The 18,411-nt window shown below is 37.6% G+C and overlaps 2 protein-coding genes across 4 annotated transcripts in view; one reads left to right on the forward strand and one right to left on the reverse strand.

Moving 5' to 3' along the window:
• Window positions 1-18,411, reverse strand: part of impg1b (interphotoreceptor matrix proteoglycan 1b) — a 32,626-nt gene that overhangs the window by 11,526 nt on the left and 2,689 nt on the right. Inside the window, exons 2-12 of one of the 2 annotated variants that reach the window (XM_056245608.1) lie at window positions 14,155-14,379; window positions 10,914-11,080; window positions 10,749-10,777; window positions 10,326-10,354; window positions 10,198-10,241; window positions 9,957-10,106; window positions 4,499-4,557; window positions 3,817-3,998; window positions 3,548-3,736; window positions 2,387-3,234; window positions 1,269-1,358 (exon numbers count right to left, since the gene is read on the reverse strand). In XM_056245608.1, coding sequence (XP_056101583.1) covers window positions 1,269-1,358; window positions 2,387-3,234; window positions 3,548-3,736; window positions 3,817-3,998; window positions 4,499-4,557; window positions 9,957-10,106; window positions 10,198-10,241; window positions 10,326-10,354; window positions 10,749-10,777; window positions 10,914-11,080; window positions 14,155-14,379 — 2,012 coding nt within the window. The remainder of the gene's footprint in view (window positions 1-1,268; window positions 1,359-2,386; window positions 3,235-3,547; window positions 3,737-3,816; window positions 3,999-4,498; window positions 4,558-9,956; window positions 10,107-10,197; window positions 10,242-10,325; window positions 10,355-10,748; window positions 10,778-10,913; window positions 11,081-14,154; window positions 14,380-18,411) is intronic. The other variant, XM_056245609.1, reaches the window with a different exon arrangement.
• The window catches only part of colec11 (collectin sub-family member 11), a 69,576-nt gene that overhangs the window by 7,951 nt on the left and 43,214 nt on the right, over window positions 1-18,411 (forward strand). The gene's annotated exons all lie outside the window — the stretch shown is intronic.

Consider the following 18,411-nt stretch of genomic DNA (forward strand, 5'->3'; position numbering starts at 1 on the left):
AAAACGTTGAATTATAAATGGGCGAAATTTATGTGTACGGTGAAAAATCTATTTTTTTTTTTTTTCAGAAATTGCAAGAATAGCGATTATCAAATTACCCTTTGAAAGCCCATTTATGAATCAATAAACCAATTTTACGGCCATTTTACCCAGATACTTACCAGAGTAGTTCCTGACCAGATTTTTAGTAGTTCATGTGATAATCCAAAAGGTCTCATAGTACTGGTGTTAGTCATGACAAACTACAACACAATACTAGTTTGGGCAACCACTTATTATTGGAAATGGAGTTTTGTATCTTAGGATTCACACAAAAATAAAAAATAAATAAAAGTAAAACAATATCTTATGGAACAGAATGATACATTTGATAGTAGTCCCCTTTAGAACTGTGTTGTATGAAGATAATAAACCTGCAGACTAAAACATTTAGGAATATTCGTTATTATAGTCTTTAACACACATGAAAACCAGTCTGGACCAGTCTAGATTGACTATTAAAAAATATTTTAAATATGTATCTTAAAAGAGATTGCATTCACCCCGAACCATTCACAAACAAGCCAAAAAAGTAGCTACTGTTTCTCTGTGTATTGCTTTTATTACAAATAATTCATTGAACTGTTAATTTTAAAATCAACAAAAGTGCTTTGTCATTGATGTAACTCTCTAATAAATAACATTTGGAGACTGATTACATTCAAGGACACGTCTCACCGAAGAACAATTCTAAACCATTAGGCTGCCTAACCAACTAAAATCAGTTCTGAGAAACAAAACAAGACAGCAAGTCCCTGAGGGAATTTTTTTTTTGGCATGCTCTGTTTTTGGTTGTTTAATTCAACAGGATTGTGAAATTATTTCCTCTGTGTTTTACACAAATAAGAAAAAAAAAAAAACTTTATTCACAGATATACAGGTTTAGCATTTGATATGAGCACATCCTCTTATAATGCTTATATGCACATATTCTATGCACATATAAAGTTTGCACAGATCCTGAGAAACCGAGCACAGAGCAATAAGGCAACACTCACACTATCAAGAATTAAACAAGTACCAAAAATATGTTGCAGGTTGGGCAGATAAGCCATAGAGTAAGCGTTTAGCTTTGGTTAATGCTGGTTAGAGAGCTCATTAATCAGCAGTTATTAAACATGGTTATTTTGATCAGTAAGATCAGATTTGGAAAGTTATTAGACGAAGGTGCAGAATTTAGTGCCAAAAAGTGATTGATTATGCTTTTTCAAGCTTGGATATAGATGTACCGGTATTGTTGCTAATATCTTCTGTTCTCTCTCAGTCACTTGACTAGAGGCCTCGGGGTTTGGCGAGTCGCTTGGTTCAGAGAATTGTCTCTAGTTGAAAAAACAGGATATTATAAGATATAATCTGAATAAAAACAACAACACTTAGATATGAAACTGCAGTAAGATTGGCTAAGAGCTGGTCTGAAAGTTCCATGTTTGTAATACTCTTGTCCACATTGTATGTGAGTGTATATGAGAGGTGTAGAGTGGGAGTGGAGTGTTTCTCCTTGAGCGAGTACGAGTAGTGTTTTTTTTTTTTTTTTTTTTAGTTGAAGCAAAAGTTGCAATAGGATTGTTCTGGGCAGGTTTTCTTTCCAGTGAGCATGGAGTGACCGGGGTGCAAAAAATGGAAAAAAGGAAATGTGGAGCTGGAGTGGAGTGATTACACATCATTTTGAACAGGGAGGAAAAATGGCTCCACTCACATGCTGTTCAAGTCTATGTTGCTTGGTGATATGCAAAGCTTGATGCTTTGGTTTGTTTTGGAACAACTGGCAAAATTTTGTCTGAAATTTAAGCTACTCAGTTTTTACTTCGTGTTTAGTGAACTAATGTATGAAAACAATATCACACTAACAATCTATCCGTATATCGGCACAATTGTAATTACCTACCTATGCTAATTGTTTAATTGTAGCTGTGCCGATATTTAGTACTACACCACTCGTGCTTGTGTGAGATTGCATAATTATGTTTTGAAATGGCCATACATGGTTTCACCCTGTATTTTTCTGTTGAAATTGAAAAGTAAGGTAAACAAAAGTTCATAGAAAAACATTTGAAGTGACAAAATAAGTATCCTTGCACAAAATGTACAGAAATGTAATTCAATTTTTCTGTCAGTCACCCAAACCCTATTTACATTGGCTGTATAGAAAAAGGCATATTACATTTCGAACAACACTGTTCTCAGATGCCATCTGTCAAAACACTGCAGACAAATGACACACTTTATCTATTCAGTTTCCCAGCATGCACTGTGGCACAAATACAAAAAAAAAGTAAAGCTAACAACAAAAGGAGGATAAAAAGGCATGTAGCAAGAGAAAGTCAAAGACAAAAGTGTGTTTACCTACCAGTTCAAGAAACGTGTTCTCCAGTGATTTGTACTCGGGGGAACTCTTGTTGAAAAGATCCTCAGAAAACATCAAATTAGTCACACGTAAACTAAAAAATACCACTAACTCTTTGGCCTGGTTAGAAGCCATCATCGAAGGAGTGGTAACGTAACCTAGAGGATGAGCCGAGGATTGTGGATTCTCGTCGATCTCTGAGGGGAATCCACTCCCTAAGTCCAGAGTCTCGTCCTCATCAGACTGCTCTACATCTTCTTGTACGTCTCTGCCATTATCTGTACTACCTTCTTGTGGGGGAGGTGAAACTGTCCAAAGAGTCTGTCCCCCTTCCTCCAGGAAATTGTCCGGGGTCAGGTGTGAAATGAGATCTTCTGTGGGCGTTAGGTCAGAGGGAATAGCTTCAGGGATAATTGGTTTTGGAGTGGTAGGTCCAACAGGATGGAGTGTGTCTACGGTGGCACTGACAGATGGAGACTCGATGTGGTCACTAAGGTCAACTGAAGGGGGAAACTCCGGGCTATCAACTGAACCGGTAGGGTATAAAGGAAGTCCTTCGGTAGAGGTCTCTAAAGGTTCGGAGGGGCCATTTGTGTCATCTCCTTGAAATACAGAAACTTGAGCTCGCTTAGTAGGTGTTAGGGATGTCAAGATTGATGATGTTGCCTCCGCAGGAATAGCCTCTGGTGTCATATCAAAATCCATTTCAGGTTGAGCTGAAGTAGATGCTTTTGCCACTTCAAAAGATTCCAAGTCCAGTGGTGGAGCTGTGGCAACAATTTCATTTCCTACATCCTCTTGGACTTCAGACAACTTTGATAGGGAATCCACTGTAGTGGTTCTTGGCAAACCTGGAAAACAAAGAACCGGTTTCAGAGAGTGTATTTTAAAGTGCTTGGAATCTAATGTGAAATTAAAATTAATTTTCTCATTCATAGGCTGCCTAGCTTAAGGCTCTTAGAAGGGAAGCAGGCGCTCTTGTGCACTACTCACTACAAATGAGAAATTTACCTTTGATAGCTAAAGTGTCTTCAGTGATTTGACTTGCCGTCTTAGAACCCTCAAGGTGGGAGTTGCTGAATAGCTCTGTGGCTACTGCTAGTGTCGGGACATGGGACGATATATCAAGTATTTTATGTACATCACTCCTTTCTGTCCCCTCACCTGAAACTGTTTGAGTCCTAACAGGGCCTAGATCCCCAAAAAAGTTCCCCACACTTCCAGAAGGCGCAATAGTTTCCTCCGAGTTGGCTTTTGTGGACTGTGTACTCATTTCCCCAGGAAAAAATCTCGATTCTTTACTCATTTCAGTACTGGATCTCGTGTTTTCATGCTTGTCTGCTGTTGAAGAGTCTGTACAGGGCGATTTAGGTAAGGTTAAATATTTGTAGTCTGTCTAGGTCCTTTATATTGATTATATTGATTTTGTGTACCTGGTTCAAAAGTTAGGGAAAGCACGTCCACAGGAAGTGATGTGTCCTCACTTAGCGCCTTGACCACCATGCTCTTTAGGAATCCCTCTATGTCATATTCATCAGTGGAGTCTGTGTCACCTATGGCCTGTGTCCCATCAGTCTCAAACACTACAGCATAGCTCGCTGCAACACCTCCAGCTCTGACCGATGTTATGAAGGGAATTGTAAGATGTTTGTTATTCACCGTAGCACTCTTGTTCTCTTTAAAGGACCTCAATGCCCATTTAAAATCTCAATAATCATATTTATCACTGACATAATAAGGTTGAGACTTTTTCAAATCTCATGAGAACTGATTGTACACATTGTATAGATGTGTCCTCTATTTGAATGTATTTTATATTTAAAAGCATTTGTGGTTTCTGGAACTCTAAAGTCAATCTCAACAAAACATGAGGGTTAATTTTCATAAGTATACTACACAGTATATAGTACAACTATATACAACTATCTACAGTACAAAACAACATAATGGTACAGTTATTGAAACGCAGTTGTTCTGAATACAATTTGCCAAGTATTTCTTCAAATACTTACCCCGAGTTGCCCCTGTGAGAGAATTACCCATCCAAAAATACAATTTTCAAGTTCAATGGACTGCAATATATCGGTGAATCCCACAGTTCCAACATCAACCTACCGAAATCCCAGCACTCGAATCTCTTTAAACCCAGGAAGTTTGTCGAATACATGCAGCATCTGCAGAAGTGTCAATAAAAAATATTTTTAGACATATTTGCAATATCTCTTCTTTTATTTCAATATTCAGTAATCTTTGTACGGTAGGTTACAAAACCCCAGATTATGGATTGTCAGACATGCTGCCACGCTGTAAAATCATGTGCCATGGCTCTAGTCTTTTTTTTAAACTAATCTCATGCTGCCTTCTGAAGTTACCCAATTCTTATTTGGCTTTCCTGTTATTTGATCTTTTACTGTAAGCTACTTTCAAATCTACTATATAACTTTGTCTTTGCCTTGTCTATGTAGTTTGAGAAATAAACAACCACTGGGACTTACTATTCATTTGTTTTTAAAATGGCAAGAAAAAACAAAAACAAAAACCGTTGAGATGTTTTCTAGAAGGTTCTTAACACAATTGCACTATTTCTGCTTATTTTCTCAGAATTATGTAATTAAAGTTATCACTCACTACCCATTAAACTAGCTGTTCCTTGACCATAACTCAGTACTACATATAAACTATATATTAAGTTAAAGTCCCCCTGTGGTGAAAATCAAGCTTTTAATGTTGTTTTAATGTGGTGTTTTTAATATGCTTTAAAGGTGCATTGTGTAATATTTAGGAGGATATGTAGACAGAAATTCAATATAATGTACATAACTATGTTTTCAGTGGTGTGTAAAGACCTTACAAAATGAACCGTTATGTTCAAATGTTATTTTCCTGAAAAGCCACCGTAACTTTTGTTGTTTGTAATTTGCAACCTCACCACTAGATGCTGCTAAAAATCACACACTGCACCTTTAAGACAAATCATGTGCAAATTCATAAGTTGCAACACCGTTGCTGAGTATTTTCTCCTTAAAACTGCAGTGGAAAAAAAGACAGTCACAAAAACGCGGTTTGAAATCGCTGGTGTTTCTGACGTCACAAACTAACTTGTCCCATCATTGTGTGATCATCAAAGAGTGGATATCTGAACCATAGACATTAAAAAAATGTGGACGACACCCCTTCCATTGGTGAAAAGTGAAGCCGCCAAAGTCCTAATATGGCGCAGATTTGGGACCTGATTCTGTGCAGTAGTGAGCAGGAAGTAAATTCGTGATATAAAGGCCCTGCCCTTCCTTTAATACAAAATTTACTGTGTGAAATAAACAGTTATGGGCATGCAGAAATTAAAGTTGAAGCTCCAATCTCCTCCTGAAGCTCCCCCCAAAAAGTCTGTTGGTGCCTCAGTGACTACTTCGTTTAGAGTAAATGTCAATCATGACGTCAAATTCCCGTTTTTATAACATCAAATAACTAACTAAGACTAAACTTATTTAAAAAACGAACACTTAAACTTAAATCAGCGTGATAAAAACTACCTAAAATGACAGAAAACATCTTTGAAAAAAATTTATTTGAAGTGTAATTTGATTGTTTAGTTTCCATCGCGTCCAGTAGACTTCATGGGGAGGCGGGGTTTATAACCTATACTGGGACCAGCCACCGGGGAGCGATCGAGACACTTTGGCTTCACTTTTCAGCACTTGTGCGGCACGCTTGCTCTAGAGTGGTGTGAGTGAGTGGAGGCAGGGCAATTTGCATATTCATAGAACCGCGTATACTAAATGAGGCATAGGGTTGGGAACCGAGAACCGGTTCTTATGCAGAAATTCCTGAGTTTCGGTTCCGAAAACGGTTCTGATGCGATGTGTGGACGAAGTGCTGGGAGCTTATCCTTTAATGGCGACGTCTCACCACATGAATATTAAAATTGTAATGAATGCACTGTCCCTCGCGCTATTCGTAGCCTATAACAAGTTAAAAAAATTTTTGCGTCAGATATCAACGCAGAGAGAGAGAGAGAGAGAGAGAGAGAGAGAGAATAAAGACAGTAGAGCTGCACCATTAATCTTTAAACGATCTCGATTCAAACACCCACGCGATCTTATTCCTAAATGACAAAAACTTCACACTACATTCAAATCTGTTTGCGCTGTCGCTGTCGCTGACCCAGAGAGAGCAGTTCTACATGAAACAGCTAACGTTAGCTTTAACGTTACTTTCAGTCTTTTCAACAACACAGTATCGACATTTCTGTGTTAAAAATATTCAAATTATCACAGAAGTACTGAGATAAAAGTTTATAGTTCGAGAATAAACACTGATGTCTACTGTAGCAACCAAAACAGTTAGGCTATGTTTACACAGAAACGATCTGAAGAAAAAACGCAAAAGTGGCGTTGCGTTATCACTTTTTATTCTGCGTTTAGACGAGCGTTATGGTTGGGAAATCCGCGTGCATATGGTGACGCAAAAGTGTGTGAAATTCGATGTAGTATGCACTCCAGGCAGCTAGGTGGCAATGTGAAGCACTGCCACACAACAACACCATATCTTAGAATATTTTGTACAACTTTTGAAAAGACTCTTGTATGTTTTTCAGAGCTGCTAGGTCAAATTGAAGGTCCGACGTATGGAAATAATCTGACATGTTGGTTGTTATTTTCCTGTACTGGCGCATGCATGTGACGTAAACGCGTACGCGACGAGAGCCACCGTGAGCAGATTTGCGTTTTTACCGTTTAGACGGGAACGCGACGGTGGAGCGTTTTTAAGATTTCCACTCTGGAGGGTGGTTTCACTTTTTTGCGTTTTTAAGCCCCCAAAACGCCGTTGCCGTGTAAACGAAAGGCACATCCGGAAAAATATTTTTACGTTTTCACCCGGAATCGTTCTCGTGTAAACGGGGCCTTAATCACCTTCTGAAAGTCGCTTCAAATAACGAAAATTCGCTTCAGAATTTACAAAATGTATATAATGAGCGATTACATCATGAATGCCTTTTTTCAAAACGTGTTTTTGTCTTATCCTGAATCACTACGGTAAGGCTGTAATAAGCGTTTAGACTCGGACTACTTTACACTGGTCGGTTCGGCACTGCTGCGGAGTAGCCCAGTGCCTGCGTGACTCACCCGTGTCATAGACATAAACACAGAGAAGTAGCTCCGGCTACAATGTTCTTCCGCAAGACGCATGCATTTCTGTTTATTAACTGCTAGAGCACTTTAATCCAGTAAGGAAACAAGTGAAGTTTTTATGAATCAATCATTCAAACCGATTTTAAAAATATTATGTTTCACCTGTCTGGATCTTACATGTGTGTTCAAGCATATTCTACCCCTTCTGAGAGGGTATTCCACTGCTGGAGATACAATAAGATATAGGAGAGGTCCCAAATTATCCTTGAGAATGCAACATTTTTTATTTTCCTTCAGAAAAAATTATTGCTAAATAATATGTTGCATTTGTTGACATTGCCAGTCTGTTAAACTCATTTGACAAGTATCAGAAATAAAACACAAAAAGGATTGTGTATTTTCCCCGTACTACTATTTGTATTAGTTGTTTTAATAATTGTTATTGAATGGGAACCGGAACCGGAATCGTTTGGCGGAACCGGAACCGAAAAATTTCTTACGATTCCCAACCCTAATGAGGCCAGGGTGTAGAGTTACATTCAAGCTATTTTAAAGCATGACGATTTTTTTCCCAAAGATAAGATGTCATTTTGGTGATCAAAGGTGAGTTTTAAGGGATAAAATGATTGACTACAGCAGGACTTTAAAATAAGCATAATATATATAGGCCTATTTTTTTTTAAAGAAACCTTATTATGTCCTGACAAAATTAAAATGTACATTTTAAAAATGTATGTCTTTTATTAGTGTTCATAGCTGTGTTCCTGTTCCAATGTTCCTGTTTCCATATTTCACCTGCTTTGAGTTCAACAACATCATGCAGACTCTGGTGAGATGTAGATCTTTTAAAAAACATTTTAAGTCATTATGCTCCTGTTTCCTGTGTAATTATATGACATAGCTGATAGATGTGTTCAGTGGCGGTTCTACATTGAATTACACCCTGGGCGAGACCCCCCCCCCCCCCCCCCCACACCCCCACACCCCCCACCAAAAAAAAAAACCCAACAATAAAATCACATACCGTTAATTTGAAAAACACAGTAAGAAAATCCAGTTATTTTGCTATATTAATCTAACTTTCAGGGAGGAACCATTAGCTCATTGGTTATGGTTACCGCCTCGAATTCTATGCATGGCACACTTTTAGTTATGACATGTTAAACTATACTTTGTCACGAAAAAGAGTTTTTAAAAGTGAAAGTGGCCGAGAGCTACTTATGTAGTAACACAATACTTATCTCTTAAATAATCTCTAATAACTCTAAAATTAACAACTATCCAAACTGTTTTAGAACTAAAATAGCTTTTGTAGGCCTGTCACTCTTAAATGTCAGAGAAAAGGACAGAATCAGAGATTATTTTTTAATAGAAAATTGTACTTTGCATATTATAGGCTACTGTAAAAACACATAATTATAGTTGATTTTAGTTGATCATTATGAAAATTAATTCCATTTCATGTATATAGTGACCAAAATCATCACGGTTAAACACAGAATCTTGTTCAAAAAGTAGGCCTAATACACAATGAAATCTATTCACCAAGTTAATAACATTAAAGATGATGGCCAAATTTTAAAGGAGTGTCTTTTATGTTATCTACTAACATGCACACGTTCAAATAAACTTTTGACAAAAAAAAAGGTTTTATAAAAAGATAAACCTCACATATTTCAGCCTTTAAATCAACTTTATAAAAAGAATGAGTCAATAAAGATAAATTCCTGACATTTATAATGCACAGTAGCTTATTATTAATAGTAAAATTCGGTCCGATTTTCCCATGGCTGTCGTTGCTATACAACCATGCACTGCGCACTCCACAACGACAAAGAAGTTTTAGTAGCTAATGGATTTCCACCACAGAAAAACGCTTGCTGCAGCTCTGCTAAAAGATTTATTTACGGAGAAGAGAAAAACACCCACGTGTTTGGGTGCACCCCCATACTGAAAAGTTAAAAAAATTTCATCTCGCTGCTCCTGGAAAAAATGAGCGCGTCGCTTCAATTATGAGCGCGCTTCCCGTGCGCCTACATTTGAAACAACGACCTCAAGCGCGCAAAAGGCGTGACATGTGAACGGCCCCTTGGTGAGCTACCCCCAATCAGGAGACTCCCTTGACATCGCTTCTGTGCACGGCACCTTCTCAGCAAGCAGGGGCGCCATTACCAAAATTTGAATTGAAATGATAGAAAATAGAAAACCTTAGCGGCGCAGAGGATTTTTTTTAACTGCTCGTGCCGCCCCCCATGTGACATGAAAAAATGCCGCCCCGGGCGACTGCCCGGTTCGCCCGTGCCTAAAACCGCTACTGGATGTGTTTGAGATTTTTAGAGAAATGTTCTCATAATTAGTACATTAGGTTCTGTTTGTACCTCGAAACATCAGAAAATCCAAGTTAAATGGCATTTGTTTAATAGTTAATAATCATTTCGCCTAACCTGCTCGTGAAGATTGCGAGTGAGGTCTTCATATTGAGGGCTGCCTGGATCCCTCAGTAGTGCGCTGTAGACGGGGTCTACTACAGTCATGCTGAACTCCACAATGTGCTCCTCCATCCTCTGAGGGACAGCATCTGGTGCCCCAGTTTCCTATCAGATCAGAGAATAGTCAATTTGTTTGTTTCTAACTTCATCAGTATGTTAAGCACATATTCTAAAAAGCACAGGTTAGTGGCCATACGCTGTCAGATTCCATGATGAAAAGCTCAGCAGGACTCTTTGAACCTGAAGCATAAAAAGCCATCAATCAGTCACGTTTTTATAAGATCAACCAGTATTTTTTTTCTCTTTCGGACGGTGAGGACTTACATTTCTCGCCTAGTGCAGGTGTGAGAGCCCTAAAAATAATTGAAAACATGTTAAGAAGGGATGAATCAATCCGAGAATGATAAATGCAATAAAATTCATTGTCCCCGATAAAAGGGTTGACTGCATATAAGCCCGGGTATGTTTGTGTGGCTCTAACACCCAAGCGTAATATGTCTGGGCACAGATCCCTCTTATTAAAGTGGATCAGGTCAGAGAGCAGTGTTTAGCTAGGCCACCAAATATGAACAAACTTTGTTTTTTAAAGGACAGGCTGAGATTTTCTCATCTCCCACTAGTCAGGTGACCTCATTCTAGATATTCTGAAGGGTTTTGGTCCCTAAAAATGAAGACAAGGAAATCGCCATACCATGAATACTGAAACCAAGAGGCCCTTGAATTCAAGATCATCTTCGGGATTCTTACCTCTCCTGTTCATCTTGAGCATCCACTCTCTGTAAATTATATAAATCTCTTTGAGAATTTTCAAAAAGAAACCCATTTCTTTCAATTTAATGATATTGGCACATTTGGGCTGTATTGGCAAGACGATTGGACTGAATTGGCAATCAGACACAAGCAGCTACTTACTCTGGCTACCATGTCAAGATGCTCCTGTGTGCTACTAAAATTTCGGGCCAGATCCTCCATGCAAAGCGAGTCTCTCTGACAGGCGTACACCCACTGCTGGTACTCCATGGTGTCAGGAACTCTGTCAAGAAAGATCCGGAAGGCCTCCCACACAGATTCTTGACAAACTGTTAAATAGCATGGGAATTATTTCGAGAAGGCTGTTAGAGAATTGTGTTGAGATGACTGAGAGGACTAACAGAAAAGACCTGATAAAAACAGGCCAGGACACCTAAAATTAATTATATGACAGAGGCATAACATACTTAATAGTATTAGTATGCAGCCTTTTTCTGCCATTATCTCATTTTGCCAACACAGTTATTATGGACATCTAATTAATTAAGAGTATCTCTTAACTGCATCTGACAGCTAAATATGCCTCACCTTTAGCTTGTTTGTTCCAGTAATTTAATATCATGCTATCTGCTTAAAATGTTTTGTCAGGTAACCAAAAATAGTGCTTCATGTGGTTTTATCTTAATTAACTGGTTTTATTCAAGCCAAAAATATTATTTAATATGACTAAATCAACCTGACAGCATTAGAATACACCAGTGAAAGTCATTTTTAATAGTCAGATCAAGCATAAATCGTCACTTAAAGGGACACTTCATCCTATGTACTCGCTATCATTTCATTCCAAACCCATTTGACTTCATGTTGACTAATTTTATGATACTTTTATCCAGGATTTGCATCCTTTTGAAAGCTTCTGTCCACATTCATTGTAATCGCATGGCAAAAACAAGTAGCACATTATTCATAACTTCTAGTGTTGTGTTCCACAGAAATCATACAGGTTTGGAACGACATGATTGTTAGTAAATGATTACTGGATTTTTAAGTGTTTTTCAATTTGTTTATTGATCAGCTCACAGTTTTAATGTAACTGGTTTCATAAACACTACCATTCAAAGGTTTGGGCTTGGTGAGATGTTTTTGAACATTAGCCTCTTGCTTATATAATGCTCACTTGAACATGCTTATCCTATGCTCACCACATAATACTTTAAATCATTCATTTCTGTGATGGCAAAGCCACATTTTCAGCATCATTACTCCAGTCATCAGTGTCACATCCTTCAGAAATCATTCTAATACGCTGATTTGGTGCTCAAGAAACATTTCTTATTATCATCAAAGTTGAAAACAGCTATGCCACTTGATATTTTTATGGAAACCATGTTACATTTTTGATGAATAGAAAGTTTAAAACAGCATTTATATGAAATAGATCTTATTTGAAATCTTTTACAAATGTCACTTTAATGCTTCATTGTTGAATAAAAGTATGTTTCATTAAAAAAATATATTTTTTACTGACCCCAGTCTTTTGAACTCTAGTGTATACAGTTAACCCTCTACTGCACAGTGTTGCCATATGGCAACATACCCTTTCTTTGGACATTTCTTGAAATTTGAAAATAAATATGAGCTCTGATTAAACTTAAATTCATGGTAGAACCTGGTGGTAACCAATGATATGCTTTGATGACATCACGACACTACACACACCCTTGCAACGTCATTCTTTTCACACACTTTTGATGACTCCAGCTGCTGAAAAAGTGCTCGTGTATATGTGAAGATTTTCCTCATTTTTTTCATATTTCTTCGGAATAAAAAAATACATCAAGCATCTGGGGTAAGTTCTAATCTTTTTTTCAATCATTGTCACATTGTTTTGATACTTATATTACCTTTTTATTTAATAAAATAGGTATGTTGCCATATGGCAACATTGTGCGGTAATGGAACAATATTTTGCCCATGCTAATGCAGAGTAGCTTTGTATGAATGACAATGTATGGATGCACCACTGATATAGTTGGATGGTTGTATTCTACTCATATATTTATATATATTTGTATATATTTATAAAGTAAAAGTAAAGTATAAAAGTAAAATATATATCCGTCTTGACCGCTTTGATCACTGGCCAGAGATGGGTGCACCAAAAGGAAGGTGCAAGAATCCTGGCTGCAAGGGCATCGTCAGAGGGTTTGCTCTAAGTGCAAAGTGCACCTCTGCCTTAAAGGTGGGGTATGTGATTTGCAAAACGGCCGGCAGATTTTGAAAATACACAACTCAAAAGGTCCTACCTTCTTTCCTCCAACGCTGGCCCTGACTCCACCCACTCCACCCATTCGATGAGGGGCATGGGGGAGGGGGGTATGGTACGACCGTTTGATTGGCGCACTTACTGTCCAATGATTCTAGGTGGTCTTGGAAATGATTGGCTGGAGTTTTTCGAGTCCTGCCCGTTCCACAGATGATTAATTTTTTTAATTTTCATGTCAGTGCTTCTAATTCAGTGGCTGTAAGTGGGTTAGGAATAGTATTTCAAGTGATTTTGAAAAAATGGTCAAAAAAGAAAATCACATACCCCACCTTTAACGGAGAGAACAACTGCTTTATGGCGTTTCACATCGAGTAGTTTCACTTGAACAGTTCTTATGAGTTTGCGTCAGATGTTTTGTAAATGTTGTTGAAATAATCATTTCACATTGAGTAGTTTCACTTGAAAAGTTCTAATGAGTTTGCGTCAGATGTTTTGTAAATGTTGTTGAAACAATACTCTGAAAATGAGTTTCATATTTTGTACACAAAGCTCTTGAAAACATTTTAAATAATAAAAACAATTTCATTTCTAAAAGACAGGTCTGTAATCATCTATGAATTTCATGTCATTTTGGGAGAAAACGCATCAGGCTGTTCCATTGTCGCACAATGTTGCCATATGGCAACGCACCCAAAAGTACCCCCCCCCCCCAAAAATAAAATAAAAAAAACGAAATGTTAATTTGAGTCTACTTTAAATATATAAAAAAAACACTGTAAAATTGTTTCCATGATTGCATAATAATGCGTACAGTAGAGGGTTAAGAATTAGATTAGATATTAAAAAAACAATATTTTCAAGTTAATTTTTAACTTTGATTTTACTTTCCTTGCCTTATTTTTACTGTATAAACACAGAAAAATACACTGAAACACTGAAAGTCTAAAAAAAAGTAGGTACACTTTCTTGGCTCAGAGCCTTTTTTTCTGGCTTGGCTTGATCCTTAATCTCCCAGAAGGTTGCAAAATGATTTGGAAGTTAATTATGATTTATGAGGATCTGAGGTGTTGTAGCCAAATTTGGCACTGATGTTCAAGGCTCCGTCCCCTGTGGTGTTTAGGGTAGAAGTTGTCCTACCTCTTAGTTTGTAGTAGGCTTTATGGCTGGTGATGATCTCCGCCATGCTCTCCTGAGGACAGACTTTCACCCCCGTACTAAACAGCGCTGATCTCTTTGCTCGATGCCCGTCTAGAGAAAGTGAATCTCTGCCATCTGTCGACTGTTTGATTGGCTGTGGAGTCTCCAGGAAGTGCCTGTACTTCACATTTCTGATCCTGAGAATCAAGTCGTCAGCCGTGAGTTCTGCAAATGTCACAACAACAGCGTGTGTTCATTGTTTCAGATGAGTTGGATTGACTTTACCTAAGGATAGTAAGCCGATTGATCATATAATTACACTTCATGTAATTACGGTAGCCCAGAGACCATTTGAAACCTTTTAAGTCTATGATTAGTATGCTGAATGAACATTTAATTGGATTAAGCCTAAGTCAAGCAGTCGGTTATAACACCATCCAGGCAGATGTTAAGCGCTTTCACTAGATAAGAGTTGCAAAGGTCTGCTCTCTATTTGTATTAATCTAATTGCATTTGATTGGAACCACATTTTTTACATAAATTCAAAGCTGAAAGAAAGTCTTCAAAATGACTACAAAAAAAAAATGCTTGGTACATACATGTACTGAGTTTACTACTGCAATTAAACATAGTTCAGCTGTTTTTGTTGATATTGAAAGTCAGTGTGGTGACTATGTTGGACCTTGTTGTATGGGGTTAGAATTGTTGCATTATTCCAAATAAATAGATTGAGATTCACAAACAAATGTAAAGAGATTCACAAAAATGTATCACATTCACAAATAAATAGATTAAGATCCACAAATAAATGTAAAGAGTTTCACAAAAAATGATAAAACTCACAAATAAATAAAATTAGATTTGAAAATATATATATATATTTTTTTACAAATGTGTTTTATGTCACAAACACAACTCTGCCTGGCATTTATTTGTGAACTGCTTTCTGTGCATTTGTAAATCGCTGCACACATTTGTGAATCACTTCTTGTGCATTTGTAAATCCCGTCAAGCATCTGTGGATTTTGAAATACTTCCACAAATAAGTAGACTCCACCCACCGTTTACTCAAGCCAATCAGATAACGGCCACATTGAGCTGCCAATCGTAGCACGTTCTCGCTACAACCAATCACTTTTGGCTGTACAATCAGGGCAGTCTTGCCTTGAATTAACTTTGCTCGTTCATCTGCATTGGCTCAAATAGGAAGTGTAAGGCTAAAGGCCTTACACACCAAGCACGATAACTATAAAGATAACGATAAAGATAACTATATATGCGTCCACACCAACGACTGATAACGGTCTTTTTATTCTAAGCACGCGCGCGCCCGCGCTGCGGTTTCAAAGTGGACCTTTAAATTAGAATGGATTCTGATTGGCTGCCAGTGTTTTATCGTTCGACAGCTGGAAACAAATCGTTCTGAAATTGATCCCAACGATATCGTTCCTCATATCTTTATCGTTATAGTTGTGGTGTGAACTCTGTTATTCTTTAATATGGAGAACGATTTTTAGAATTATATCTTTATCGTTATCTTTATAGTTATCGTGCTTGGTGTGAACAGGCCTTAATGGTCTAAATTTTAAACATATTTTACTGTAGCAATTTTATGGGCCTTAAGGCCCGTTCACACCAAGCACGATAACTATAAAGATAACGATAAAGATATAATTCTAAAAATCGTTCTCCATATTAAAGAATAACAGAGTTCACACCACAACTATAACGATAAAGATATGAGGAACGATATCGTTGGGATCACTTTCAGAACGATTTTTTTCCAGCTGTCGAACGATAAAACACTGACAGCCAATCAGAATTCATTCTAATTTAAAGGTCCACTTTGAAACCGCACCGCGGGCGCGCGCGTGCTTAGAATAAAAAGACCGTTATCAGTCGTTGGTGTGGACGCATATATAGTTATCTTTATCGTTATCTTTATAGTTATCGTGCTTGGTGTGAACGGGCCTTTAGACTGTGTATCAAGCCAAACCACATTTGTTTGAGCCTTTGAAAATGCCAGAGAAACAGCGCTTGCATCTCTGTTATGGGAACTACACGTTATGGAAGCATCACGTTATAAAGCTAATGAATAATTGGATTCAATCTTGTGATAAATAGGCCTACGCGAGTTTGTGTAATATAGGTGAAATTACTTTTACAACAGCCAACAGCTTTTACCACTTCTTCAGTCAAGTTTTAATGATGAAAATGCTGCAGATCTGTGGATCTAATGATAAAGAGCATTATAAATAGTAGCCTATATTAAACATTAAATACCTGTATTACGATTCCCTTGTTTGTAGAGAAGATATGGGTTCTTTTTAAACGTGTGACAGGTTTTTGCATTCCAAGAGATATCATTAAAAGTGAAATGCCCAGCTAACAAGCGATATGCATTTATTTATCAGTTAAAACACTTAAATCACACAAATAATATTTCATATGAATCAGACTTAATAGTTTATATTATTTGTGAATCTCAATTTATTTATTTGGAATAATGCAACAATTCTAACCCCATATTGTTGACTTTCATTGTATGGACAAAAGACATTTTTCAAAATGTCTCCTTTTGTGTTCCACAGAAGTCAAGTATTTTTTGGAACAATATTAAGGTCAGTAAATTCATTTTTTCAGTGATTTTCCATTCAAAGATCTTACTTGCTAAGGACCCTCAGGTTGAAGACTCATGCTGACATCTAAGAGTATTAAAGTAACTCAAGGTGACCCACCTTCTGACCTGTTACCTAATCAGTTATGGCCAGAGCGGCTCGAGTTAACCAGCACCTGCGGTCATTGGCCACATATAGACTTGCACCTGGTGTTTTACTGGTATTTACAGAACAGTGAAGTTTAGGATGGATGCTCCTGAAATTAGAACAACAGCAAAGCTCACTACATTAACTTCAGTTCATATCATTGTCACAGTGAACATATGCACTGCATAATGACAACGATGCATTTAATTACCTACTTCAGTAATGAAGCATCGAACAATTATACAGTTAATAGCTCGTATAAAAATACATCTGGATGTTTTTACATCAAATTAAGACTAGTTTAATAGCTTGTCTTGTCAGCGGTTATGGCATAAACTTTATCATTTCCTCTTAGATGCTATATTCACAGATCCATTAAAAAACAGACAAATTGTTTGTCCCCTCCAAGTAAGATCTGAGCCACTTCAACAAATCTTGAGAAACTGAGATCCTATTAGTTCAAATCAAAGCAATGTCATACCATTAGGTTAGGCTAAAAGTATAGGATTTAGGGACTCTATTGAAATGGGTTTAAATGTTTTCAATATGGAGTGTTGTGTGACTGACCAGCTGGTAAACTTCAGAGAGCTTCTTAAAACATTAAGCCCGGCTCAGCAAGGGGGTCCCTCAGACTTTGCTGGTTCTCTGTTTACCACTCGCAGATTAGCATAAGCTTAGTTAGTAGTCAAGTAATAGCGTTAGCGATATAAGTATAGTAGAGGCTAAACGCATACCTCTGTTTTTAACATTCTGCTGATAACTTTTAAAGCCTATACTAATGTGTAATCTTGCTTTACAGAATCTTTCAAAGAATGCGATCATTCCTCTTGTACCTCACTAAGACAGGATTTCTTGTGAACATTAGGAGATTTCTCTGCATAGCAGAGCTAGGTATACGCTACCTGTAAATAGTGTTTTGGGTGTTAATGTCCTTCGTTGACCAGGCTTATCTGCTGGTGAATTGCATAACCACTGAACCAGCACTTAAAGGTAGGGTAGGCAATTTGTTGAAAGTTGTTGAGAGAAACCCTTTTGAAACTATCTTCACATCCTGATAGCAATCAATCATAGAAGTAGTCTAAATATGTAATATGTATCTAAACATGTAGCCTACATATATCTTCTGTGGAAGTCTCAGGACCAAAACATTTTCGTCCTATCATTGCATTTTGTCCTGCCTGTCAACATATGTGTTTCCATTCCTCCGCGCACCCTGCTCGCGCAGACATCACACGTCATCAGCGCGTTGCTATGCAGAGTTGTACACAGACAGTCACCAAGTACCAAAAAACAAACAGCAGCCGACTTTTACAGTTCCACCTGTACCAAAACAACGAGCTTATGCTTCATTCACGCCATGTCGTAACCGTAATTACGAGTTGGCAACCCGTGAAGTTCTACCTGAAGCTGTTCACGTCCTCAGACTCGGTTTTATGCAGTTTTATGGCAACACTATCAATGCCGAAATGAATCTGCAGCAGTCAAGTAAGAG

The sequence above is a fragment of the Rhinichthys klamathensis genome, unplaced genomic scaffold (assembly GCF_029890125.1).
Source record: "Rhinichthys klamathensis goyatoka isolate OS25496 unplaced genomic scaffold, OSU_Roscu_1.1 h1tg000032l_1, whole genome shotgun sequence".
Lineage (NCBI taxonomy): Eukaryota > Metazoa > Chordata > Actinopteri > Cypriniformes > Leuciscidae > Rhinichthys > Rhinichthys klamathensis.